This window comes from Falco punctatus (genome assembly GCF_963210335.1).
Source record: "Falco punctatus genome assembly, chromosome: 14".
Taxonomy (NCBI): Eukaryota; Metazoa; Chordata; class Aves; order Falconiformes; family Falconidae; genus Falco; species Falco punctatus.
The window spans coordinates 15,216,862-15,242,275 of NC_137594.1; the positions used below are offsets into that span (position 1 = coordinate 15,216,862).

Consider the following 25,414-nt stretch of genomic DNA (forward strand, 5'->3'; position numbering starts at 1 on the left):
CTTCAGTTAACAGCACAAGGAGCGATTAGTTAACTTCAATCTCTTTTATGCAAATTTGTGAAAGTAAAAGATTTTACTCTTTACCAAGATATGAAGTAAATTCCAAATGATTTATACCTCTGTTGTTTTGAAAACCAGGTACTCTATCTTTTAAAAAAGGAACAGGTACAACAAAATTGCTTGAAGTATTGAAGTGTATGGTTTACTGGTATCCTATCAGAAACTCAATTCTAAAGCCAATATGCAACATGGAAGCAAAAAGAGGACAAACCCGAGATACCTGGTCATTGAGAAGAACAGAACAGAAAAGGCACTCTAATGGGGGTTCAAGTAATATGGATAACACCGCAGGAATACCTACAAACCTGTCCTGGGACAAAATGCTTTCAAAAGCGCAATAGAAACAGTGAAACTAAGGATGTCTATATTTGTACGAATATGAAGCCTGCATGTCTTTGCAGGCAGCCCTACCTCCTGTATGGAACCTGCAACACCATTTAGCCTTATCTTCTATTTCCCCATAAACCCTCTACAGTACACTAAGCTTTTTTTCTGCTATGCTCCTTCGTTACAGCTTGGGTGAGAGTATTTCAGGCTATGGCTAATTGCAACTGCATGCGTTATGACCATATGGGCAGCCCAAGGACAAAACCAGAGCAAATACCTGTCAATCTCCAACTAAAGTCTTTTCCTCATGGGGAATTTTGTCTTCTACCAAACTGCTGTTTTTTACAGAACAGGTAGAGTTTTAATTGAGGCACGTATGCTCCAGTTAAACTTGGCTTAAGTAAACTAGTGGATTCAAAAGTTATTAGGGACCACAAATAACCAAAAAGACAGCATACTGAAGTAAGTTTCACATTCACAGGAACCCAGGCTTTTGAGAAATAAGGAGGAAGATCCTGCATAGGCCTTTATCAGTATTTTCTGATATGGTTAACAAGATAGGCTGTAGCGTGACTTGGTACTGACAAAGTTTGCAAGCCTTCATCTTGGTAAATGACAATAATGAGATATGCCAGTTGTCACCCTAACAGAAGTGGCTGCCTAAGGGCACGGGTCAGATAGTAACAGAGTGTAGTGTAACTAAAAATCTCTAAACTCATCATGGGGTTTTAAGTGTTCCTAACTAAATATGTAAGCTCTTTTTAAGTTTAGCTTATGAAGAACACCTTCAGAGCAATGATGCTGAATGCACAACTGAAATGACAATTAGTTTGTTAAAATGAATTTGTGCAACAGTTAGAAAAAATATTCTACATTTTCATGTTAGCATTAATTATTGGTTTGATTAAAATGTACGTGAATACTTTTGAGCTTCCAAACCCATATTTAAGCATGTATAAATACAGAAGTGGTAGAGAACATCAGGATATGTTTTTGCAGCTATCTGGCTTGTATTTCAGGGTATCTTCTTTGTATTTTTTTTTCCAGGGTGGAATTAACAGTCCTGAGCACAGTCTTTAAGGTAAGAACATTATCATTGATTTAGGATCTTAACATGTCAACATTTTCCCCCCTAAATTATTGCTATTATTTAAATCAGTGTTACGCAGAATACCATTTCCCCAGTGAATTATAGGGAACTTTTTTTAAAAAAATCTGAGTTTAATTTAATTTGAAATAAGACTTGAGTGACAGATGCAGATGACTGGCACCATTGGGAAGAAGCCAGAATGGTGCAACTTACAGACATACATACTCCTATCATGTTTTGGCTTGCAAGTTTTGCATTTTTTTGCCTAAGCAAGAGGTGAGTCCATTATGGTCATAAGTAACAGGCATAAGTTAGACTAATAGAACACTTAGTACAGTCACCTATAAACCCCAGGATATTCTAACATTAGGCACTGCTTGGACCATGGCCCAATGGATTATTCCTTTTTTGACTCCTTTGTTTTTGGACTCATGTGAACTGTAGCATTTGCAACATCTCACGTGATTAAACTTCTAGTTAAGCTACAAGCTGCACGAAGCACTGCTTCTTTCCATTTATTTTGACCCTGTTACCTAATGATTCTTTGACATCTTGTAGTTCTTTTATTATGTGAAAGGATGCAGCCATTCTCTATCTTCCTCATGTTACTGATGATTTTATAGATGCCTGTTAGCCTGCCACAGCCAACAACTCCAGAAAAATATATTCTTTGTTTACTGAATGTTACGTTGATACTTTTCCATGTAGCTACAAGATTCTACTTAGGTATTTCAAGGCCACTGTTGTTTCTTAATGTATAATTGCTAAGGAACTGGTAGAAAAAGTAAATCATTAGAAGTTTACGCTATTTTGCAAACTGATGATACTATAGCCAATGATTTTTCAGATTGGGCAAGACACAGCTAACTGGTCAAACCCAATTTGCACGGAACAGAAGAAAAAATAATGCAGGTGCAATGTTTGTAATAAATATGCAATCTGTAAAGAAAAAAAGGGATTAGGGTTTTTTTGCCTTGTAAACTGAAGACACTACTCAAAACCGTCCCATTTCACTCGGAGACTTCTTTCCAGCTCTTAGGTTACTGAGAAGTATATACAGACAGCCCATGCCATATGTACTCTTGTTACGAGGTTATCTTACCTGACCCATTTTTCAGGTATCCATTTGCATCTACAGTAGTGTACATGATGTAAGGACCAGGCTGATTAACACCAAAAGGCTACAAGGTGGGGGGAAAGAAGGCAAAATTTTAGGAACAGACAAAGCTATAGTAATAAAACAGTAAAGCAACAAAAAAATGTTTCTAGATTAATGATTTCCTTTTGATATGGATAATTTCAAAATCTTGCAACTGTTTTGATCATAGCATTATGTGGAAATTAAATTTTCAAAATAAGGCTAATCACTTTGCGAAGCAACATTTACTTTTTCATGAAGAAAGCAATACTATTTAGTCTTCTGGCAAAAGGTTTACTGTTTCCTTGGAAGTTACAAGTAAAAGAAAAAAAACGACCCTAAAAATTCAAAGAAATAACTGCATGTTCTGAGAAAGCAGAACTCATCTGATATTGTCTGAGAGAATGCACTGTCTTGATGGTCTTTCTGAATTAAAAAACACTACACAAATTCAAAATTTTGTTATCATTACTTAGCAGTGTTTTATTTAATTCATGAAAGTGACTGAACAGTTACTTGTTGAGTACCAATATATATTTTAAGCAACTTCTCTTGAGGGAGAAAACGTATTTAAACATCAAAGTACAGTTATGGATAAAAATTAAATTAAATTAGAAAATAAATTGAAATATCAAAGGAAATTGTGGATTACTGAGAGATGAACCATAACAACTGCACCTAAGTAAGAAAGGAAGGGAACAGTTATCTGCTGTGGTGGGTAAGGGACAACTGGAAGAAGAGATTTTAAAGACAGTTTCCCTTTTTTTTTTTTTTTTTTTAATGTTGAATTCAAGCTGATATTAGGGCATCAAATCCAGTAAAAATCTTTCAAATGAGTTACAGAAAGAACACTGAAAGAAGAGATGATGACATGTTTCACACCATGCCTCAAAAAATAATAAGTTCTAAACCATAGCAATAAGTGAAAATGATGAGACAGGACCAAAGCCTGAGAAATAATAATTGATTACAATGAAGAGTAGGGAGACCACAAGGGTGATGTTAATGCAGAACTATGAAAGATGAGCAAGTAAGGTGAAAATCTGTTGGTTTTTTCTTTTTTTTTGTGCCAGGTAACTGGCCCAATCTTACTTTCTAACAGAGAACTTCTATTACAGTGTAAGCAATAGTGTTTCAATGATCTTGATACTGAAATGCTCACCAACACTGTTGTGAAGACTTGTTTTTTAAACCTTCCCTTCAGTTTTGCAATTAAGCTAATAAAACTATCAAATCCCTTTATTATTTTATTTCAGAAATTAAACTCTATGTCTTAAAATAGGCTTGAAGAAAAACGATTTCATTTGAAGCATTTTTTGTATTTTCAAGTCAAAATGAAATCTAATGTTTTTGCAGAACTAAAATGCTAATGCTAGCACGGATTCCTCTAAGTTCCTCTTTTAGGCCAGCTTCCACTGTGAACACTGCTAAAGAATTTGTTAATTGAAAGTTTGGTGGGTGAGTTGCAGTGTATCTGGAGATGATTAAAATAATTTAAATAGAAAACAGCACATGCATTGTAGCTATCTGTAGAATCGTCAGAACCAAGTATATTTCCTTCATTGTTGAGAGGCTGAGAGAGTTGGGGTTGTTCAGCCTGGAGAAGAGAAGGCTCCAATGAGACCTTACAGCAGCCTGCCAGTACCTAACGGGGGCTTATAAGAAAGATGGGGACAGACTTTAGTAGGGCCTGTAGTGATAGGACGAGGGGCAATGGTTTTAAACTGTAAGAGGGTAGATTTACATTAGATAGGAGGAAGAAATTCTTTACTGTGAGGGTGGTGAGGCACTGGAAGAGGTTGCCCAGAGAAGCTGTGGATGCCCCATCCCTGGCAGTGTCCAAGGCCAGGCTGGATGGGGCATTGAGCAACCTGGTCTAGTGGAAGGTGTCCCTGCCCATGGCAGGGGGGCTGGAACCAAATGGTCTTTAAGGTCCCTTCCAACCCAAACCATTCTATGATTGTACCCACTTACTGTATTTTAGTCCAGAAGTGGCTACATGGCTGAATATGTCCCATAATTACTTTTGACTGGCCTTTCTGACTGCACAGAACAAGTCTTGGCACACTACACAGTTTGGGCATCCAGCTGTATTTTGTAAGTTTTTTCTCCTATCTGGTATATTCCAGACCTCATGATGCTTGGTAATGAAGCCCACTGCAGAATTAGTCAACTGCTTTAATCTCCGAGCGGGCAGCTGGCAAAAGGTATGGGTCTCAAATATGCAAAACTTGCCCAGTCACGATTTGGATTACACATTTTTCCAGCCAATAACTGTCTTAATATGTGGAAAGTTTTTGGTATAATTAAACTTCAGCTTATTTGAAGCTAAATAGTAACGCAAAGTTACAGTTATACTTACCGTTACTTTCCGAGGACAGTCATTAGAACAGAGGCCACTGAGAACTGCAAAAACAAAAAGTGAGTTTGTAGCGTTTATGTGAACAAGCCATCTTACAAGCACTACCTCTGAAATCTCTTAAAGTATAGTAACAGTGTCAGGTATCCATTAAAATACATAAAGAAAATAAATGTCTTCTATATGGCATGTTAATGTATAAAAAAATCCCTAATGTGTTTGAAGCATACTTCTTCACAGAAATTAAGCAGCTAGTCACTGTTTTTTCATACCTCACAGTTGATCAGCTTCAAAAGGAGAGATTTGCCAGTTAAAAATATACCGAATTAAAACATTTTGTTAATTGTGGACTGTATATTTTAGTCATTATTCTTCGTTTCTAACCACTTAAAAATATTGGCAGAGATTCAGCTTTACTGTTTTAACAGGTAAAAAGGTGAAGACTTTTCCTTCTATATATCGGATAGTCTTACAGCTTCATTTAAAACAATTTACAAAAGCTGTAACTAACAAAAATCTCATTACCTATTCTGTGAATTAAAAAGTATTATAAATGGATGTGTATAATGCTACTTAATATCTAAAGCCTTATGTTCAATTACTTATATAAAACTTTTTAGTTTCAAATAATCAGTTAAATTACAGAAATAGCCGTTAAACCCTTATTTATAATCAACTAAATGACAATGAAAGCTGTCTGTTCTGTAACCTAGATCACCCCATCACATTATTAGAACATCAGTACTAAAATGCCTTCAAAACAAACACCATCATACACATACACACACTAATCCAAGGTGTCATTCTGATGCAAAATTTGGAATTCAAACGACAACAGTTAGGTTGAGCAGCAGCCCAGTAAATGGCTATGAGCAGGGAAGAGAATACAGACCAGGCAGTATCCAAGCTGAGTAAAACTGTAACTTCTCCATGAATTATGGCATCCCAAAGCAAGTGTGGCAAATAGCGAAAATTAAGATTTGCACCAGATTTGAGGACAGGTCACCCTAACCACCAGGAGTTTTTTTTAAAGCATTTTCTGCTTACTTCAAGGTTCCATAGAATTTAGGGTACAAAGTGTTTGGGGACAGCAAAATACTAAAAGGTGCCCATAAGATGTTCATAATGTAATAGACTGATCAGAAATCATTTCCTACTGGAGTCAGAAACAGTACTGTTCTAGTTAAAGAATGTTTCAAAAGTTGTGTATGTGAATATTAACAACTGTCATGACTCCCAAGTTACCATTCTTTGCTTGCAATTTCAAAATGTTGAAATTTCCAAATACAGAAAAATCTAGTATTTTTATACAAACCAAAAAATTCATCTGGACAGGTAAGATGAAGGTGTGGCAAAGCAGAATTTGAAGACTATGTATTTGCAAATAGATCTACAAATAGGCTTTTTAAGCTCAAAGTTTATTTTGTGTGTGTATGCAAGTACAACCAACGCTTCCCATTTTAATGTGAAATAGTACACTGCTGTTTGCTGTTCAGTTTCACTACTGGAACAAATAATCTCACGAAGTATGTCTGACATACATCAGCTATAATAAGCAAAACTGTTTTCATTGTCCATATGCTAAATAAGCGAACACAACGCATTTGTTGATTATGATTAACTCGCATAAAGCATGCTTTGTTAGAAATACTCTCCCCTGTATCTCAATAAAAATATCTTTAGACCACTCGTTAATTCCCATTTCCTGAGGTTTCTGTGCAAAAATACTCACACCCTAAAAGGGTGCTAAAAAAGATTTGCTCCAATTTTTGAGAGAGATTTACACAGAGTGAATCAAAAAGCATGTTGCAAATTACTCCTTTCTCCATAAAAATATCACACAATTACAACTCTAATATGGCTTTGTGAAATGGAAGATTTTTCAGGAGGATTTTCTGCCTGCTTGTATGAATTACACTACCTATATACAGCATTATTTAAAAGAAGGCTTCCATCAAAATGACAAATCGTTATAGGGCATTATTATGAGCATAAAGCTCAAGCTAAGGAGAAGGTAATAAATGCATCAGCCCCCAGTGGTAGCTGCAGTTCTGTTTATCTTATGGTGTGCAGAATATGTGCTTTAGAAGCATTAGATGCATTTAAATAACATGAAGGCAAATACAATTTTTGAAGGTGAACCTCTAGTTGTTCCTGTTTAGCTTTGTCCTCATAAGCTCACGTACAGCCTCAATTTTTCCCTCTTTCTCAAAAAATCAAGGAAGACCGACAAGCAATGAGCTCAAGGCCCAACACCTTTGCAGTTGAAGACGATGGTAGGGTGTGCAATTTCAAAACCTAATTACTCTCAATTACAAAATGTCATAATCTAACTCTACCCTTTTAAACCAAGCCTCTAAGTAATTCGCACACCCTTGCCATGTTCACTGCCGTTTTATGCTTTTACAGCAAGATGTTTTGTGCTGTGTGGTGCTTTTAGGCTGAAAACACCAGACTGACTCACACATGGAAACAAACTGGCTCTCAGAACTGATCATGCAGCATAAGCAAAATACACACCATGCCAATCGTCACTGAAGTGAAGCTAGCCCATTTTGTACTAGATTCTGCACCATTTCCAGATGATACAGAAAAGAGCTCCAGTAAAGTAGGCTTGATATGACAGAGGTACAGCAAAAAAGGCAGAAGTCCTGGCTGGAAAGAAAATACTGCAAGCACCTCAAGGCACAGATGAAAATAAGTGCAATTGGCTATTGTTTCTTGCCTGGGTTTCGGCAAATAGGCAAAATAAAAATGCAGTCGTAGAAAAACAAAGCATGTTCCTTCAAGTCAATATTGCTGTAATTTCTTGTGGTTCCTTTCCATCTCACTATGGCATACATATTTACATGTGCAAGCATAATTATATTTTTCCTCAGATTAATAACTTACAAGCTAATCTTCCTCCAAATTTTAAATAGAATCACAAGTTTAAAAAAAATACTGAAGTTGAATGGTAGATATGTGTAGATCTCATGTAATTTTTATACTAACAGCATTATGTTATATGAGGAGATAAGTGAAGGTACTGTACAAAAGATTCACAGAAGGGGCCTCATAAGTTTGTTCAGCTCTTCCAACCCTTTCCTTCAAAAAAAATTAAATATACAACAGAATTTCTTCCATCTGGCGCTCAGGTCCTCTAATGTTGATAACTCTGCAGTTTCTCCAGGAATTTATTTTAGTACTTCATGACCCATCATTTAGGAAATTATTCTTACTATTTACTGTTGGTAGCCTGTTACTTTATGTTGTATCCTGCATGGACACACAGAACACGCTTCCCCCATTGTCACGCATCATTATGGATTGAAGACATGCATCTTTCTTACACTTCTCTTTGAGGCTGAATAACTTGTTTCCATGTGCTTTTTCCCTGCAGATTGTATTATTAGATACTTGGTAATTCTTGTGTTTCCTTCAGAAGCCAGAGAAATTAGTTTTTAAAGACCTAGTATTCTGTAGAATTTTGCTGGGATGCAGAAGGAAAGGTCCAGAATGAAAAGAAAGATTTAGCCTGCCTCTAGTTAATGAGTGAAATAAGATATGCATTCTTGTAAAAAAAAAAATTACACACTCAAGAGATGATGAACACTTATTTAGAAGTCATTTGGGTCAACATTGATATTAAAAAGAGGTGATGTGCTGAAAATAGTGGGCAAAATTACTTTGATTTTTAATAAGTACACTAAAATAAAAACTAGAAAAAACTCCTTTGAAATGAAACAAAACCAACTTCTCCAAGCTCAGATTCTGTAACAAGAGATTTCTGCAGTCCCTAATATTTTCCATGCTGTGATTTGTCCTTTCTATACACAGAGCATTGCCATCATGTGTTCATATACAGAGGCTCAAATATTTACATTTTTCTCCATTTTCACTTGATTATACAGTGATTAACTTACCAATAACTTTAACAAAATAGGCATCTGCTTCAAAGTTATTTTTTAATGTATGGATAGCAAAGTCCTTGTTGGAGTAGCCTTTGCTTAGCACAATGATATCCAAGATTCCCTAGAGGGGAAAAATAAAGTTTATGTTAGAATGCTGATTTAGTCTAGATAAGATCTAAATTTAGGAAACAAATTCCCTTAGAGATACAAAGAAAAAAAATTAGAGCGTGTGCAGCAAAGTTTACACATTCGCTACTAATTTTAATAGCTTTCAAATCTTATTAATCTATGGCAATTTAGGACAATCTGCGCCATCCACAGCTAAACAGGACAACACACGTAGTCCGTGGCTTTTTTCTTGCCACTGAAGAGAGCAGCTCAACTGCAGCATATGGAGAACCAGCAAACTTCTACACAGGGGTGGGCTGCTGCTCTCTGCTCACCTTCCAGGGAGCATCTAAAGAGTAAATTTCCCAGGCTGAAGGCACTGCCTGCCATGTGCTATAAAGCCAACATTTCTACAAAGCATTCTGCCAACGGCACACACACAGACAGCAACACAGAGAGATGTTTGCTGCAGTGAATAGTTCGACTTACATCTTCATATATGTCAAAGAAGGTTGCTACCACTGCATCCTTGATTTGATTAAGGTCCGAGAGCTCCCAAAAAACTTTAAACATGCGACGTACACTCTTGCAGCTTACATTATTGCATGGGACATTTTCTAGTAAAAATGCTTGTTGATTGCTGTAAAACATATATATATATATATACATAAACCAATTTATTTGCTATAAACAGTCTAAATAATAGACATTACAAAAATACTGTAGTTAAATAATATAAGTCTGCTGAAGTTAAATATAATAAAAACAAAGCTAGCAGCCACTGGATACTTTAAAATCCATAAGCATTTTTGTGTACTTTACAGACAAATTACAACCATTGTCATGCCTGACTTAAACCAATGAATACACTGAATAAATGGGTCCAAATTAGCAGGAATAATTTCATTAACTATCCTCTCAAAAGACTGAACATATTCTTAGTGTATTCTGAAACAAGTATATGTGCACTTATCTGCCATTTTCCTTACTCCCTCCACAGTCCTTCATCTTAAACACTACTTAAAAAGTGTCAGTGCTTTCTCATTACTTTATCTCTTCCCTCCTCAGGTCCATTAAGAAGTTTTCTGACACGTTGCATGATGTTTTACACAAATTTAAGATTAAACCAAATCTCTATTGGTATGTTTTCCGTTGTTTCAAAGCAAAATATAAAACACAAACCCCAACCTACTAGCACAGTAAAAATAGGACAAACCAAACTGGACATTTGCTGACATATAACAAATACAGGCAGAAAGATAGGCAGAAACAAACAAGAGTACCCGGTCTAGTATAGCAAAATCTCCCTTCTAAGGGATTTATCTAATACATGCCCACTGGTCAGTGTGAGACACAGGGTTTATACATGCACACTGATGACTAATAGCGTTATATGCCGTCTCTGATACTGCAACGTTGCCACTCCCATCAGAACTGTGAAAACCTTCAGACTTTACCAACCAGGAGTCTGAATCTTTGGCAGGTCTGTATCCTGGGAGCCTACTAGAATCCATCATTGCCTTGGCAATGGGAACAGATGAAGTTTCCTCCTCTCTTTCTGGGGGCAGAGCCAGGAGACTGAGCAGACAACGTTCTGTAAAGCTAGCTAAGTGTGTCAGAGCCCAGGGCAATAACCAGAATCACTTCTTCATTATGACCTTGAACACACTGCTGTTTTGGAGGGTGACAGTAATGTGTTTTTCTGTATCTTAACAGCATCCAGTGCCTCCAGGATGCAGTCACACACATGCACACGCATAACCATCTCTCCTTAGGAAAGTGTTTATTTCTCTTTGTTTCTTTGGCATATTTGCAATAATTTGCTACTTCTAAGAATCATATCCCACAACAACATCCATATATCTGCTCTATCCACTTCAGAAATAGTTAGAGAAGGGCAAAACATTTACCCTGAGAAAAAAAAAAATATCTGACAGCAAAGTATATCAGTTTCCTTGCCTGTTGCCAAGCTAGTATTTCAGAACCTGCAATAGGAAAAATGTAGGATTTTGTTCTCTGTAAGATGTGTCAAAAGTAAAATGATATATTTAAACATTTCCCTCTAAACCTTATAATCACATTTATTGAGCATCTGTGAAAAATACACAAATTAGGCCTTCATTTTTTCTGCCATATGCCTGCATTTGATTGAAGTTTCATACGAACAATCCACTTTTTACTATTTCACTGTTAGAAGTATGAGTATATTGAATTAATATCTGGCCAAAATGAAATGAGGCGATCCGCAACATTTAAGACACAGTATTACCTGTATTGAAAAACTCATAACTTGAAATGGTTACTATATTACACATTATAAAATTGTTAATGTATCACAATTTAATGTATTACATACGTATCATATTAGATTAACCAACTGTAAGGTAAGGTGACAACCTGAGCTACATGAATTCTTTCAATTTCTCTTTTTCTTCATCTTGACATACATTTTTTTTAATTTGGAGAAAGTTTTACAAAGATGCTTTGTTTCAGTTCACATTTTTTTTAAATTCCAAAAAAGTATTACGTGATAATTATTTTAAAGACAAAAGATTGTCAAGCTTGCACTACGCCCTATGTACAGAGAGTTGTTCAAGTCTAAACTATAAGCCTTGTGAACAGACAGACACAAGAAGTTTATTTACTACTGGAAACTTTTTGAATTCCTTTCCTTGGTAGCATGCATTTAATGACTTTCAAAACATTACAAACTGGACAAAAAATAACATAACACCAACTGCATTGTGAGAAAAAAGGAAGATACTAATCAAAGTGCCACTTTTCTTCACTCTTCTCTATTAAGAAGGGAAACACAAGACAAACAACAGGAAGAAAAAACCCAATCCCAAACCCTAAACAGATGCTGAAGACTGAGAACTACATCACAGGGCAGGTATCTTGTAGAGGAAAAAAAAATAATATCATAAATGTAGTGTCCCTTGTGGCAGAGCAGCAGAGGTCTGGAGAATCCTTAATCACAATATAGCTGAAAATCTACTAACGTTTACCTTAACAGGCTGGGGGAATTTCATTTCAAAGTACTACTGATTTATATCCATAGAGTTCCTTTTGAAATACAAATACAAGCTTGCCTAGTAAAATAACAGCTCAAAGGTGTTATATATAAATGTTAAGCTGCAGTAAATATTAACTATACCTACAAGTACATACACATAAGTTTAGATTCACTGCTGTGAGTTATAGGAAGTTGAAATCTGATTTTTTTTATTTTGATTTTTTGAAGTCAGTGTTACTGATTACCATAGAAAAGTTAAGAAATTGCACAGTAACAAACAAAAATAATGACATTCTAAAGCTAATAAAAACTACTGCTATTGGTAAGAAAGATGGGATAAAATAAGGTTTAAATGTGAACTGCAATACTCAATTTCTTTTAAGTTTTGGCTTTTTTTTTTTTTTTTTAAGTGGAATTTACAGAAATGCATCACTTCACTGGAAGCATACAGAGGTTTTACAAGCCAGCTATTATTAGTTTTATAATTAAAGCTGAGCCCTCTTTCCTGTCAATTTCCAAGGCAATTCCTTGGCATTTATTTTATGAACATCTTAAATTACTTTGACTTCTATACCAGCATTAAATTCCTCTTATTTAATCTAAAAGCATCTTTGAAAAGCAGGATGAGAAGAGTTAACAACTTATTAGACACGTAGCTTATAAACAAATGCTTTAACTTGAGAACATCACCAAGATGTCTTCTACACCATCTTGTTTTTTCCTTTTTAAAAAATGGATAGTATTTATAGCAAGAAAATAAGTTACAAACTCACATTTAACTTAGTTTGATTCTTAACTTTCCTCATATTTCGGACCCGAATTTTGAATGACATATCCTGCCACTAGTATTTGAAGAGCATTAGCCAACTAAAATATGCTCTTGAAATGTTAGTAGTTTGTGCTGAAAAAAATAATTTCTGATACATTTATGTTTAAGTAGTTCCTCCTTTGACTGAAATTGGGTGAACATGACTTTCCCTTTCCTCATACATTTTCAGCCCATTATCTCTTGATAACATACTAGGTAAGGCTTTTATCATTAATATGTGGAAATTACCTACGATACCTAGGAACAGTTTAAAAAACCTCTAAAAAGCAAATGAATGTGCTCACACAACAACTTCTGAAGACAGAAAAAACCTGAAAGTGCCTATCTGGTGGTGGGGGACAGTCTTCAGGTTTACACCAGAAATGCAGAAAGAACCAATAACAACAACAACAAAAATCTAAACAGCAGGGTACTTGCAGCCTTCTTCTCATCCATGTATATAAACACCCTTAGTGCTTTAAACCTGCATCTAGTTTTCAAGTTGAGCTACGCTCCAAGTTCCACTGAAGGCTGCATGTTATAACTATTTGTCTTTCTGCACAAACTTCATTCTTTCACGTGCACAGTCAAGTGATTCCCACTTGACTTAATTCAAGATTAAAAATACACACTGAAATAAAACATTACTAATTTTACATTTTGATTACACATTAATGGAAATCAGAACAGAAAGAAAATATATATACATAAAATGTTTTAGCAATTGGTAGCCACATTATGTCTGTCTTGATCCTTCTCAGTCCCAGCCCACTCCCAGGGCTGCGCTGATATGGGACCTCTCATGTGCTACATCTCAGCATGGGAGGATGACAGCTCAGCCTGTGGGCCATTCTTTTGAAAGGCTGCACCAACAAGGGTGTTGCAGTGCCTTACTGTCTGCAGAGGGAAGTTCTAGAAACCAGCTGTTCACTGCCTCCTCAGCTGTTCGGTTCTCTCTTGGACCAACTCCTGACCTCTGGATTTGGCCTATGAGCTGCCAGTTGAGTTCTTATGTTATTTAGGGCTTTAATACAGCACCATCGCCAACATCAAAGGATTGACCTCTGTGTTTTATTTCTGCTGCATGCTGCAATTACCAAGAGCAAGTTTATGACCTTCCTGTTATTATGAACCAAATTTTGAAGTTTAACACCACCAGAAAAAAAATCTCCCTGTAACAAATAAAATCATCAGCATCCTTAAAACGACAAAACAGTGTCCCTGTAAGCCTACAGGAAAACACATAAAGACAGACACTGCTACAATGGTAAAACCTTAACAATCAATGCTGAAGTGCTACACAGATGTGTAACCGCCAATATCAAACAACACAGCTTAAATACTGAGAAGAGTCAAAGCAAAAAAATTCTGAACTAAGACTAGCATACCAACCTTAGCATGCTATTTGCAGCACTTTTAATAGTTAGGTATATACACCAACGTATACACAGTGGCAGCGAAATTGTGTACAGCATGCATAACTTTATCCCAAGCAGCCTAAGAACGATGCTCAATAAAGTATAGGGTTAACCACAGTTTGGAACCTTCTGACCTAAGTCATCTATGCAGCAAAGCTGATTTAGTAAAACTGAATAAGCAAGGCTTAACCCCAAAGAAAGACTGAAGACTTACCTCGTTTTATTTTAACACATTACTTTGCAATTAGAATTAAATATTTACTGCTTCATTTCATACATCTCTCACTGTCAATTTTAGGTTCATTCATTTACAGTTATACAGGGGACATTTAAGTGACTAATATCTTACTCCAGACATTCAGAATAATTGAATTTGCCTCTGGTTTTTTTTCAGATTTGCTCAATTACAAGGTGCTCATCAATCCTATATTTAAAAGTAGTCCTCTCTCCAACCTTACTTCTGACAAGTGACAACTAACAGTGATTTAGGAAGAGTCAATTTGGTCAAATAAGAGTCCTTTCAAGTATACCCATATAAAACTGTAATACATATATATTAATTCAAAACTGAGCATGAATACCTGGAAAATTTTCTAGACCTGTATTATACTCAACATTTTTCACTGAACTGTCCATATCCAGCTCTTTGTTCTCCCTATTTCAGTCTTTACTGTTATTTGTCACCAATGTCAGAGAGAGATACTGTATTTCCAGCTTTACCATTATTTTACCAGTGAAACACATTCCCTTTAAATAAAAGCATAATTTAAAAAATGCTTCCTTAGATTACATGTTTGCAAGATGCCAACTATTAGTTTGCAACAAAATATAATTTGGAAATAAGTGGTTAAATAAAGTTTGTTTCATCTAATTAGGTGGGAGAAAGATAGGTGTTTATAGACTCATATGCAGTACTTAAACTTTCAATGTTACCAGAGTAAATTTAAAACCAGCTTGTGAAAAAATGAATACATTTAGATAAGATAGGAAGTACAGGTGAAGCAAGCAATAACTACTGATGAAATCCCTTTACCTATTATTATTCTATATACATACACGATTTCTAATACAGTCATAACTAGAAGGAAGAAAAATTCATGTACGTATCTAGCCTAAAGAAAAAAATCTGTGGACTGGAATTCTAATGTGCAGGTTTTGACTCAAGACAGAAATTAAAAGAATTCATAATGGACAGATAAATACGTAAGAACCAACTGCAAATGCAGTATTTTCACCTGGTGGAATTTATTGAGTTTCTCGGTTCAAATCCCCACCACACCTGCAAACAAGTAAGATTTCTTTAACAGCACTAACAAAAAAGAACCCCATGTCTCCATGTTGTCAGAAAAATCACACACTTATTTGAAAGCAAAGGATATGGAAAGAGAAACAGTGTAGTCTTATAGCAGTTCCAAGAATCTTGAAGCTAATAATAATTTTCCTGACTTACCTGGAAGGACAGTAAACCAAAATTATTCCTAATTGACATGTCTTCATTTCAGTGTTTTGTAGGCATTTTTAAGGATTTCATATGAAAGTGCTTTCCTGAATTGTGATGAAAGCATGTAATTGATTTTAATCACATTCTTCCATTATCATGTATCGGTATACTTTCAGATGAATAAAATGGTTTCTGCCTCCTTTAATTTCTTTAAGTCACAGACAGCAACTAGAAGCTAGGCCTCCTAGACTATAGCACAGATTGAGGTCAAGAGTTTACAAAAATGCTTTTATCATTTAATCACAGTAATCAATCACTGAAATTAGATCAGTAGATGTAGCATGAAAGGCTTCAGAGAAAGAAATAAACAGCTCGATCCAGAAGTGTTTTAAATCAATTAAATAAGGTTTTCATTTTAATTTGCTCTGATTTAAGAAGAGCTTTTCATTTAATTCACACGTTGTTTTAATTCTCTCCACTCTGTGACCCAGTTACACATTTTAAAAGGAAGTATTTGCTTGGGTCCCTCAGAAACAATGAATTAATAGTACTCTGAAAGTGACATTACATAGTGGGCGCAAAAAACGTGACTTTCATTCCCCTCCCAAAGTATGAAGACTCTGTTTCCATTTCTTTTCTATAAATACTGGAAATATACTGTGTTAACATGCAATGTATTTCTTAATTTTTAGTTTACTTACCCTTTTTTTTGCCAGACTTCCTCAGCTCTCTGAACCTCCCTTTGAATAACTAGTCAAATCATCTCCCACTACCTTCAGTCCTTATGCCTTACTGTGTCACTCAACCTTGAAGTCAAGTTTCAAAATAACTTCAAGACGCACCCAACTGAATAAACAAATAATTTTAGAAGCAAGGAGAATAAATATAAAAGTGTATCACAGTAATTCATTGCAATGAGAGATAGGTAACTTCCTGGGCTTTCACAGGAGTAATTATTTACAAAATACTTAAATCTTTTACGTGATATTACATTGCCACAATTATACACCAGCCAGAGGAGAGAGGCTCCTGAGAATCTTAAGTGATAAAATAACTTCAAATAAACTTCTGAATATGTAAATCTTCACAAAGTCCTCCTGAAGTGTACTAGCTATGAGGATATACAGTAGAAGGTCACCCACAGTACAGCTAAAAATACTAGATCTGTGGGGCTTAAGTAAAAACAAAGACAAGAACAACTTCATAGTTTAGACGTCACGGTATTTCTATGGAAAAAGAAAAATTGGTTCTAGTCTGCTCTCTAGACTGTTTACAGTCTTTATTCAATGACCGCTGAACAGAAGATGCAAACTCCCAACTGAGCAAGGCTATGGAGTGAAAAACATGACATTCAGGGCCTGAGTGCTTTAACTTTGCCTATGCAAGTTCTGGGCAGTAACACATCACCTCCTTCTCTGCCATATCTGAACATAAACAGCTGCTGTGCTAGTTATTTTAAGGCTCAGAGGAACAGAGACAGAGCTCAGCTGCTCACTGCCTTATCTCTGAATCAGATCATGTAGGCTGAATACAAGCACGTAACTCTTCAAACTGGGTCATTTTTAGGTATGTGTCAGTGTCTGAAGAACTGCTTAACACAAAAATGTCAGTGGGTGACTCATGTTTAGGCAACCACTAGAGGATCTGAACTGACTTCTGTGACTTTAGCATCTAAATTCTGTCTATATGCTGTTTTAAGCACCAAAGCGAGCTCCTCAGTTCTCTTCCTTACCGAGTATTAATTCGAACTATGAACCTGCACCCAAGCTCATCCAAAATACCATCCAGAGGAAGATAACAAATACACCTGTGAGAGAGACTTATTTTGCCTTGCAATGCACTAGTGTTAAGTATTTGTCCTAGACTGCAGTAAAGAAGATGCTGAAAGCCCATAAGTTATTGATTAAAAATACCTTTCACAAGCAATGACATGAGGAAGAAAAAGGGGATAGCATAGGTAATCTTACATCTCTTCAGATGTTGGAAAACCCAAGCTGCACAGCCCCAGACAGACCTCTAGCTGGAACAGAGCATGCTGCATAGATCCTGTCTGTAGTGAGGTGCGCTGGCATTATCATCTCTAGAGCTCTTTTACGTTTTTCTTAGAAGTAAACAAGTCTATTCATAATTTCTGCTGTCAAGCAAAAGGATGTTCACATGAAAACGTGCTGCTTCACCTCAAGGTAAAGACAAGGACATGCTAGTGGTATCATCACCAGGTGCCAAGTGAGAGCTGCCTACAGGCTTCTCCGCTACGATTAGCTGGCTACGTTTATCCTGCAGCCAAGCGGTATGTGCAGAACTGCACAGGCATGCACCTACTGAGGTCAGCTGTTCTGTGGATCACTAACTCCTCGACGTACAGTGGTCCCCCTGCGAGCATCACTACATGTCCCCTCCCACCTAACACCAGATGATAGCAATGCAAGGTATTGGGAAAGCAAGTAATGAAAAAAAGAAAGGAGGAGAAAGATTACACTGACAAATTTAATAGGAAAGGTTAGAAGCTTCTTTTTTTTGAGAGGGAAGAGTTTATTTCAGCTAAAGTTGGACAATATAAAAATCACTGGTAAGTTATTAGGTTATCTAAAACTCATGGTTCTCAAAAGGGAAAAAACACTATTGCATTTTTCAGCACAGTCACTGATCGGTGTTCACGCCATGTGACAGCATGGAACAGGTTCCCCAACTCCCAGCAGCCTGCTGTAACTAGCCAACACTGAAAGCTGAAGTCAGGATTTTACAGAAGATGATTTGGGAAAGGAAATGGAGAGATAATCGGCTCCTTTGATCTGTGAAGAGTGCCTAAAATGGTACTTTATACTGCACTCCGTGGTGCAATTCCCCACCAAAAGTCACAGTTCGAGCCTATACAATTATGCATTCTGAATATACCATGTAAATGCATACCTTTTAAAAAGGGAAACATTTAGCAGAGATCGAAAGCCGTGTTCACATGATAAAACGAACGAGACGCACTAAAATTATCACTTTGTATGACTGATGACTGGGCATGCATTTGATAGTCTTAATTTCTCAGTTTACATATACTCTACCTTCCAGATGTGTTCTGTAGTATAGCAAGAGCATCTGGGTAGCCGTCCATATTGTAATCTCCAATATGAAGTGTAATCGGAAACAACATTTCCGTTGAAGGTTTGTCACTTGGATATGGTACAAAGCCCCAGAGTGTGTCTTTATTTCTGAAGTCTTGCAAGACTGGAATCCACTGTAAAATAAAACAAAAAAAAAGAACAGCTGGTAAGGAAATCAATTTTATTTATTTAAACAACCTAATTCTGTTTAAAACAGCTGAGGTTTCTTCACTGCTTCAGGATTCTTAACTATTTACAAATCTCCAAAGAGAAAATAAGGCTTATTTCCTAACTCTGTCACCAAATGAAAAAAATAATTTGAAGTCTTTTCTATGCACTAAATTATTCCGGAACAGGAGAAAAACAAACCCAAACCAAACAAAACAAAAAACCTCAAAAAACAACAACAAAAAAAGAAAAAGATAAGGCTGAAAAATAAAGAACCTGTGCTTTGGAATGTGTCCAGTGTATGGAGAAATTCAGGCTTGCCTGAAATCTGTATTAATCTTTAAGTATAGGTTAGCCCAAACCATATCAGAGCCTCGGGCTCCTGAGTCCCTTTTTTCTTCCCGGAATTGCCAACAATGGGCATACTTAAAACTGGAGAAGGGATGCAATGCATTAATTTTGTGGACAACACCATATTGGGGGGATACTATCAATATGCTTCAAGACAGGATGGCCATTCGAGGGGACCTAGAAAGCCAAGAATGGGTGAACAGGGACCTCATAACAATCAGCAAAGAAAATCGTGCACAGGGAAGTAAACCCCTGCAATGATACAGGCTGGCTAGCAGCTCTCCTAAAAAAGATACGTGGGTCCCGGTGACAGTAAGATAAAGCCAAGTGTGGCAGCTGTGACAGCAAAACAGCATACTGCACTATGACTGCTGCCTATGCTCCTGCTGATTGAGGCGAGCGATTATTTCTCTTTATTCAGCACTTGTTATTCTGCATGTAGATTCTCCGTCTACTTTTGTGTTCCATGGTTCAAGAAAGATTTGAGAATATTACTGTGTTCAGACAGAAGGGTCACCAAGACGGTCAGGCATTGAATATTTATGTACTCAAAGGACAGGCTGAGAGCCTAGGGCTTGTTCAGCCTGGAGAACAGAAGAATTTGCAAGGCGGGGGCTGACAGCAGCCTTCCAATACCTGCAAGGAGATAACTGAGAAGATGGAGCCAGGCTCTCTACTGAGATAAACGGCAGAAGAACAAGAGACAACGGCCAACAAACAAACAAGTTGAACTAGGAAAGAGGCCCTAGAAGCTACTGAATCTTTGTCATTGGGGTTTTTCAAAGTTTTAACAGGACAAGGCTCTAAACAACATGGTCTGAATTCAGTGTTGCCCTTGCTCAAAGCAGGGGGCTGGATCTCCTAAGGTTCATTTCAGCTTGAATGATTCTATTATTCATGGATATTTAGAAGTTCAAGAGCTTCTGTTCCCCTCCTATTTCCCCGGCAGCACCAGATACCAAACTGTTTGATAAGAAATTAAGATTACAGTATGAAACTGAAAGTACAAAAGAAATGCAAAGTGTAATTTCTCCAGGACAAGAAATGGAATCTATCTGCCCTTACTTTCCACGAAGTGCTGCAGAGGTGCTAAACAGGAATTTATCTTAATTAAAATCAAATTAATTTCACAAGTTGGTATGAAGCTGAAGTACCAGGGTTAACATTTCAATGCTACAGAAAAATTCAGTGCCATTTTAAAAGCCAGAAATAATTTTACATGTCAACTAACTGACAATGCCTTCAAAAGGAGAGAAGGGTGCTATCTTGAAGGATCTCTATCGCCAGTATCAGAAGCACTTAACAGCATCTTAAATGTCTCTCATCCAAGCCTTAATTTAGCTACTTCAGGAACCAGACTGAGATCCCTGACAGCATAATTTCCTGCTGTGGAAAGACTCCCTCTCACTAACACAATCAAGTAATCAACAACATTCCTGCCACGCAGCAATTTGTGTGCAACACACTGACTGGTCCCTATCCCACACCAACCACATGCATATTACAAAGCCCCCCCCCCCCCAATTATTAAAAAATGCACAAAGGTCAACTTTGTTTGGGTATCACAGATGGCTTTGAAGCCTGGAACATTTCTGCCAGACACTGCATATACTTAGTTCACGTCTGCCTGTGTAAGTGGGGACATGTGAACTGCAGTGATGATCTACAACACTCCTGATGAAAACTCAAAGTTGAAATCAAACACACTTTTACCTCACGCCCTGCCCCCCACATATGCATGCCTATTTAGTTACTGTTACCTGCTCAAGGTTTAGAAAAAACTATGAAAAAAAAAAAAAAAGACTTAATCTGAGGGAATTTTTTCAAAAGGTAATATTTCTTAGCACTTATTTTGTCATGCAGAAGACAGATGAAACAATACTACTGCAAAAGACTGTGATTTCAAAAAACACTGATTGAAATCAGAACCATGAAATACAATACAGTTTTTACTTTACACGGTATTATTCACACAGTCATTGCAATGAAATCCAATTATATCCATCATATGCTTTGTAAATGTTCCCATGTATGGTAACACTATTGCAAAGAAACCAAATTAAAAATTAATTTTTAGTCACAAATCTGAATTTGTGTTCTGTTTTTACTCTATTAAGAGTGATTCACAGAAAGCAACTTTACAATCACAAGGTCTGCAATGAAATGCAGAGATATAAACCAATAGGTGAGCAAAAGAGAAATATCACCTATTGCTACTGCACCTATAGTTTGTGCATCATCGCTGTACACGCTACAGAGTGAGATTCATCCATCCCGCTGAATCAGTTGAATTAGTAGAATAAAACCTTTTATAACAGCAGCTGCAAAGCATTTCACAAACACAAGTCTTGTTCGACATGTAACCAGGGCACATTCAGAGCACCACAGGTAACCTACTCTGATAGTTTAAATTCAGAGTAATCCACATTTTTTCAGAAACTAATTCTGTATATTTCTATTATAAACAGCAGTATTGCATAATGTAATGCAAAATTAATTGTTCATGTGCCTCAGGACATACGTTTCAGTACGGAAGGCAAAAAAATGAAAATACGTTTGTCACTAATATAAATCTCCTGCTTATTCTGTGTTTGATAATCCAGACACTTACTTTAAACTTAATGTTTGCTGTAACTATTTTAACAGGAAAAAAAAGTCTAAACCTGATTTTTTTTTTCCTTTCACTCTAAGATAGAAATAGCTGGGTATAATGAGGACACACAAAGTTATTTTTTGCTGTTTTCTGATCACATGATTTCTGTTACCTAGATCAGATGAAAAAACATACTGAAAAATAGAATGAGTCTATCTAACAGAAAATTTAAATGAACACATAAGATTCAGTTGCAGAAGTAAAAGATTTACTTCTTCCCTTTTGGTTAAATTCCATTGCATAGCACCACTAATATCATTACTTAAAACACTTCTTTAGATATTTTTACTCCTTCAATCAATGCTTTTGTGGGCTAAAATAAGAAAAGTATCTTTATTTACGTGCTTGAAAAATTTGTTTTCAAACTTTAAATATTTGTTTTTCAAGTACAAGACAGAATGGTTTACTGCCCTGTGAAAACAGCATCTTCTTCATTTTGAAAAAGATCTCAGGCAGTTGAAAAAAAAGTTAAAACTAGTTGCACTCACCCCATGACTTGAAAAGGGCTCATCCCTTCAAAGGCCGCATTCTTCTATACATTAGGAAAGGCATTTCTCTTACTCTAAAGCCTGTTAGCAAGGTCTTTGAGCCAAAACTCTGGGATTAACACATCTCAACTTTTAAAATATTTCCAGAAACCTATGAAGCACAAACGGCCCAAGCAGCCAGCTGCCCACCCGGACCACCTAACACAGGCAGGGAGCCAGCTGTGAGTCAGATGTATTTGGAAACTGGTAGCCCATTCTTGGCCAATACGTCTTCTGGAAATGTCAGTGTTTCTCCTCCTTTCTATGACAAACACTATCCCATTCTACAGAAAGATAAGTCTTAAGAGTGGCCTGAAAGAACTGGCCACAGCAACAGAAGCCCTTTCCCCTGGGGGCTCCCTCTCTACTGTACATGTGCGCTGTAGTTCAGCTGCACATAAAAAATAAATCCCATAATTTCAGGATACATTAGGCTCTCTGTGTGTATGAAGGTCACCTAAATTCCATATACAGTTGAGCAGCTGCTATTGCATAAAAATAAACTAAGTAAATTACCTATACATTGCACCATTACTTATGGTGCTCAAAGCCTGGAAGACAACAATCACCAACATTGATTTAGCAAGACAGAAAAATGTAAGCAAACCAGTAAGTCATTGTTTTGATGCTAGAACATGGCTCACAGCCCCACAGCTGCTTTGAGAAAGATGAGCAACTTAGAAATGATGAGAGGATCTTGCAGAATCAGATTTATGAAGACTACAGCAACTGCAGTCCCCTCTGCCTTGCTTTATGCTGTTCTAGAGGAACGAAGAAGAACTTCTAACACTAACCAACTGCAGCTGATAATCAATGCTGTCACACACCTCTCTAGCCTAGGGAATGACTTCACAAAGACCTGTGGTTGGCTGTAGGATGCACTGCTGTGTTCTGCTCCAGAGCTGCTAGATTTATAAGAGGAATAAAGCCATGACCTTTTTATTGTACAGAGAAAGGTTATACGAATCATCAAGCCCACAAAGAAACTCTCAAATGAAGGGACTGAAACAATACTGTTCGCCTCAGGAAACTAATGAAAAATCACACTGAATACTGGCATAATTAAAAGAAAGATTAGTCATCTCTAAGAATATCATAATATCTCGAGTTTCTACAATAAACAGTACCAGGGACTTTAAAAAAAAATTTCAGGGAGAACTCAGTCTAATTTTCAGAATCTAGATAAGATATCTAAATCAGCTAGCAGATTAGTCTGTAGCTGTTGCAGGTGAATTTAAAGAAGTCTGAGGTGTCCTAACACCTGCCACCATCTGAAACTGCTTATGAGATTCTACTTCAGATCTGACAGCAATTCTGTTGCTATGGAAACATTCAAATTTTTTTAAAACCTTAGTAGGTCTGTATCTCCTTAAGTCACTCATGTATTTTGTTGGCCTTTGCTTTTGCTCCATCATCCAAAAGAAGAAAATTTATCTGAGATATTTCTAATACTTATAAAGATTAAATCATTAAATAAATTAAAACTTGCGGTGAAAGATCACTCTTGAAATAATTCTCCTAGATCTGCTTGGCTTTCCAGTAGCCATCCAGCTGTGCCAAAGACAATGAGAATTACACTGTAGACTGACAGACATCAAAGATCTCACCAGAACGACTCCATTGCACGCCTCTCCACAGCACCTGATTGCTATGCATTTCATCCCAATGCATCATACCCTACCATGGAACTGTATTAACTCATTTTCGTTTGGTTTCATCAAACGACAGAACAAACAAGCAAGAAGGACAGAACCAGGTCCAGTTACCACAGTCAAAATATTTTTTGTAAGAGTCATCTAATTTATGGTATTTCAGAGCTGAGATCACTAATTTTCTTTTAAAAAATAATAAAAAATAAATTTCTGAAAATCAGATTTATTTGCTACATTCTCAACTTAAAAAACCCAAGCAAATCCACACACAAAACCCTACAGCAAAAACTGAACAGAGATAATGGATATATAACATCTACTTTTTCAGTAAGACTTGCAATCTCTCAGTTTCCCATAGACTCGTTATAATTACCTACCTGCTCCCCAAAGAACCTGTTTCAAGAGGATCCCTTGTTGAAACATTCTGCCCAAGGACTCATTATTATTTCCTTAAAATTATAAAGTTATTAAATAAACTAAAGGAATTGATCCCACTATGTTGGATTTATGCCTATCATTTCTCATGAAGATCAACTTATTTAGTCAAAGCTTGGAAGCTGGGTCATCTAATCTCACAATGAACAAATTCAGTGAAATTAAAATTTTTTGACTTGAAAATAAATATGGGAAGTAAGATGTTTGAATAGTTTTCTACCTGAGGGAGGCATGCAACACATGGGAAAAACTGCAGACATAGGAATGAAGATACTGACATTTTCCACTGTTTCAGAATGGAAAAGGAAATGCTTTAAAAGGAAAAGGTCCATCACCTCTAGATGAGTCTAAGAGTGGAAGAAAAGAGTGTTCTAGATATAATTCTTCAAAAAGGTTAGGCCAGAACAAGTCATTATTGCATGCCATTTGATACTGTCATTTTTAATTAAAAAGTAATTCTAAAAATATGCAGGGAAAATTGCTTTAACGTTTCTAGGTAACTTTTAATACTTTTTAATACTTTTTTTTTTTCTAGCAGAATGAGAATCTATTGGATACCTCACTTTTTAAAATGAAGTGACAATATTTGGCTGCTAATTTTTACCTCAAATTTAATTGTCTTGGAAATTATTTTAAGAGTGAGACTATACAGTGAAATTGCTAAATCAAGTATAAAAATTAAATATATTGATGACTATCAAAAGTGGTATGTTAAAAATCTGTTTGTATTTGTAATTAGTTTGACCTCTATCAGAAAAATGAAATAATGAACAAACAGAAAAATGGCCTACGTGCAATGTTACTTCTGAGCAGGTTATAATAAACGACTCGACTCTGAAAAAAATCTGATATTATGCAAATTGCCCACACTTTCC

The 25,414-nt window shown here is 36.3% G+C and overlaps 1 protein-coding gene across 2 annotated transcripts in view; it reads right to left on the reverse strand.

Annotated features, from left to right (window-relative positions):
- Positions 1 to 25,414, reverse strand: part of ITFG1 (integrin alpha FG-GAP repeat containing 1) — an 88,080-nt gene that overhangs the window by 18,807 nt on the left and 43,859 nt on the right. For both annotated transcript variants that reach the window (XM_080410826.1, XM_080410827.1), the window contains exons 10-14: positions 18,715 to 18,887; positions 9,465 to 9,615; positions 8,880 to 8,988; positions 4,978 to 5,021; positions 2,580 to 2,658 (exon numbers count right to left, since the gene is read on the reverse strand). In XM_080410826.1, the coding sequence (XP_080266952.1) occupies positions 2,580 to 2,658; positions 4,978 to 5,021; positions 8,880 to 8,988; positions 9,465 to 9,615; positions 18,715 to 18,887 (556 nt within the window). The remainder of the gene's footprint in view (positions 1 to 2,579; positions 2,659 to 4,977; positions 5,022 to 8,879; positions 8,989 to 9,464; positions 9,616 to 18,714; positions 18,888 to 25,414) is intronic.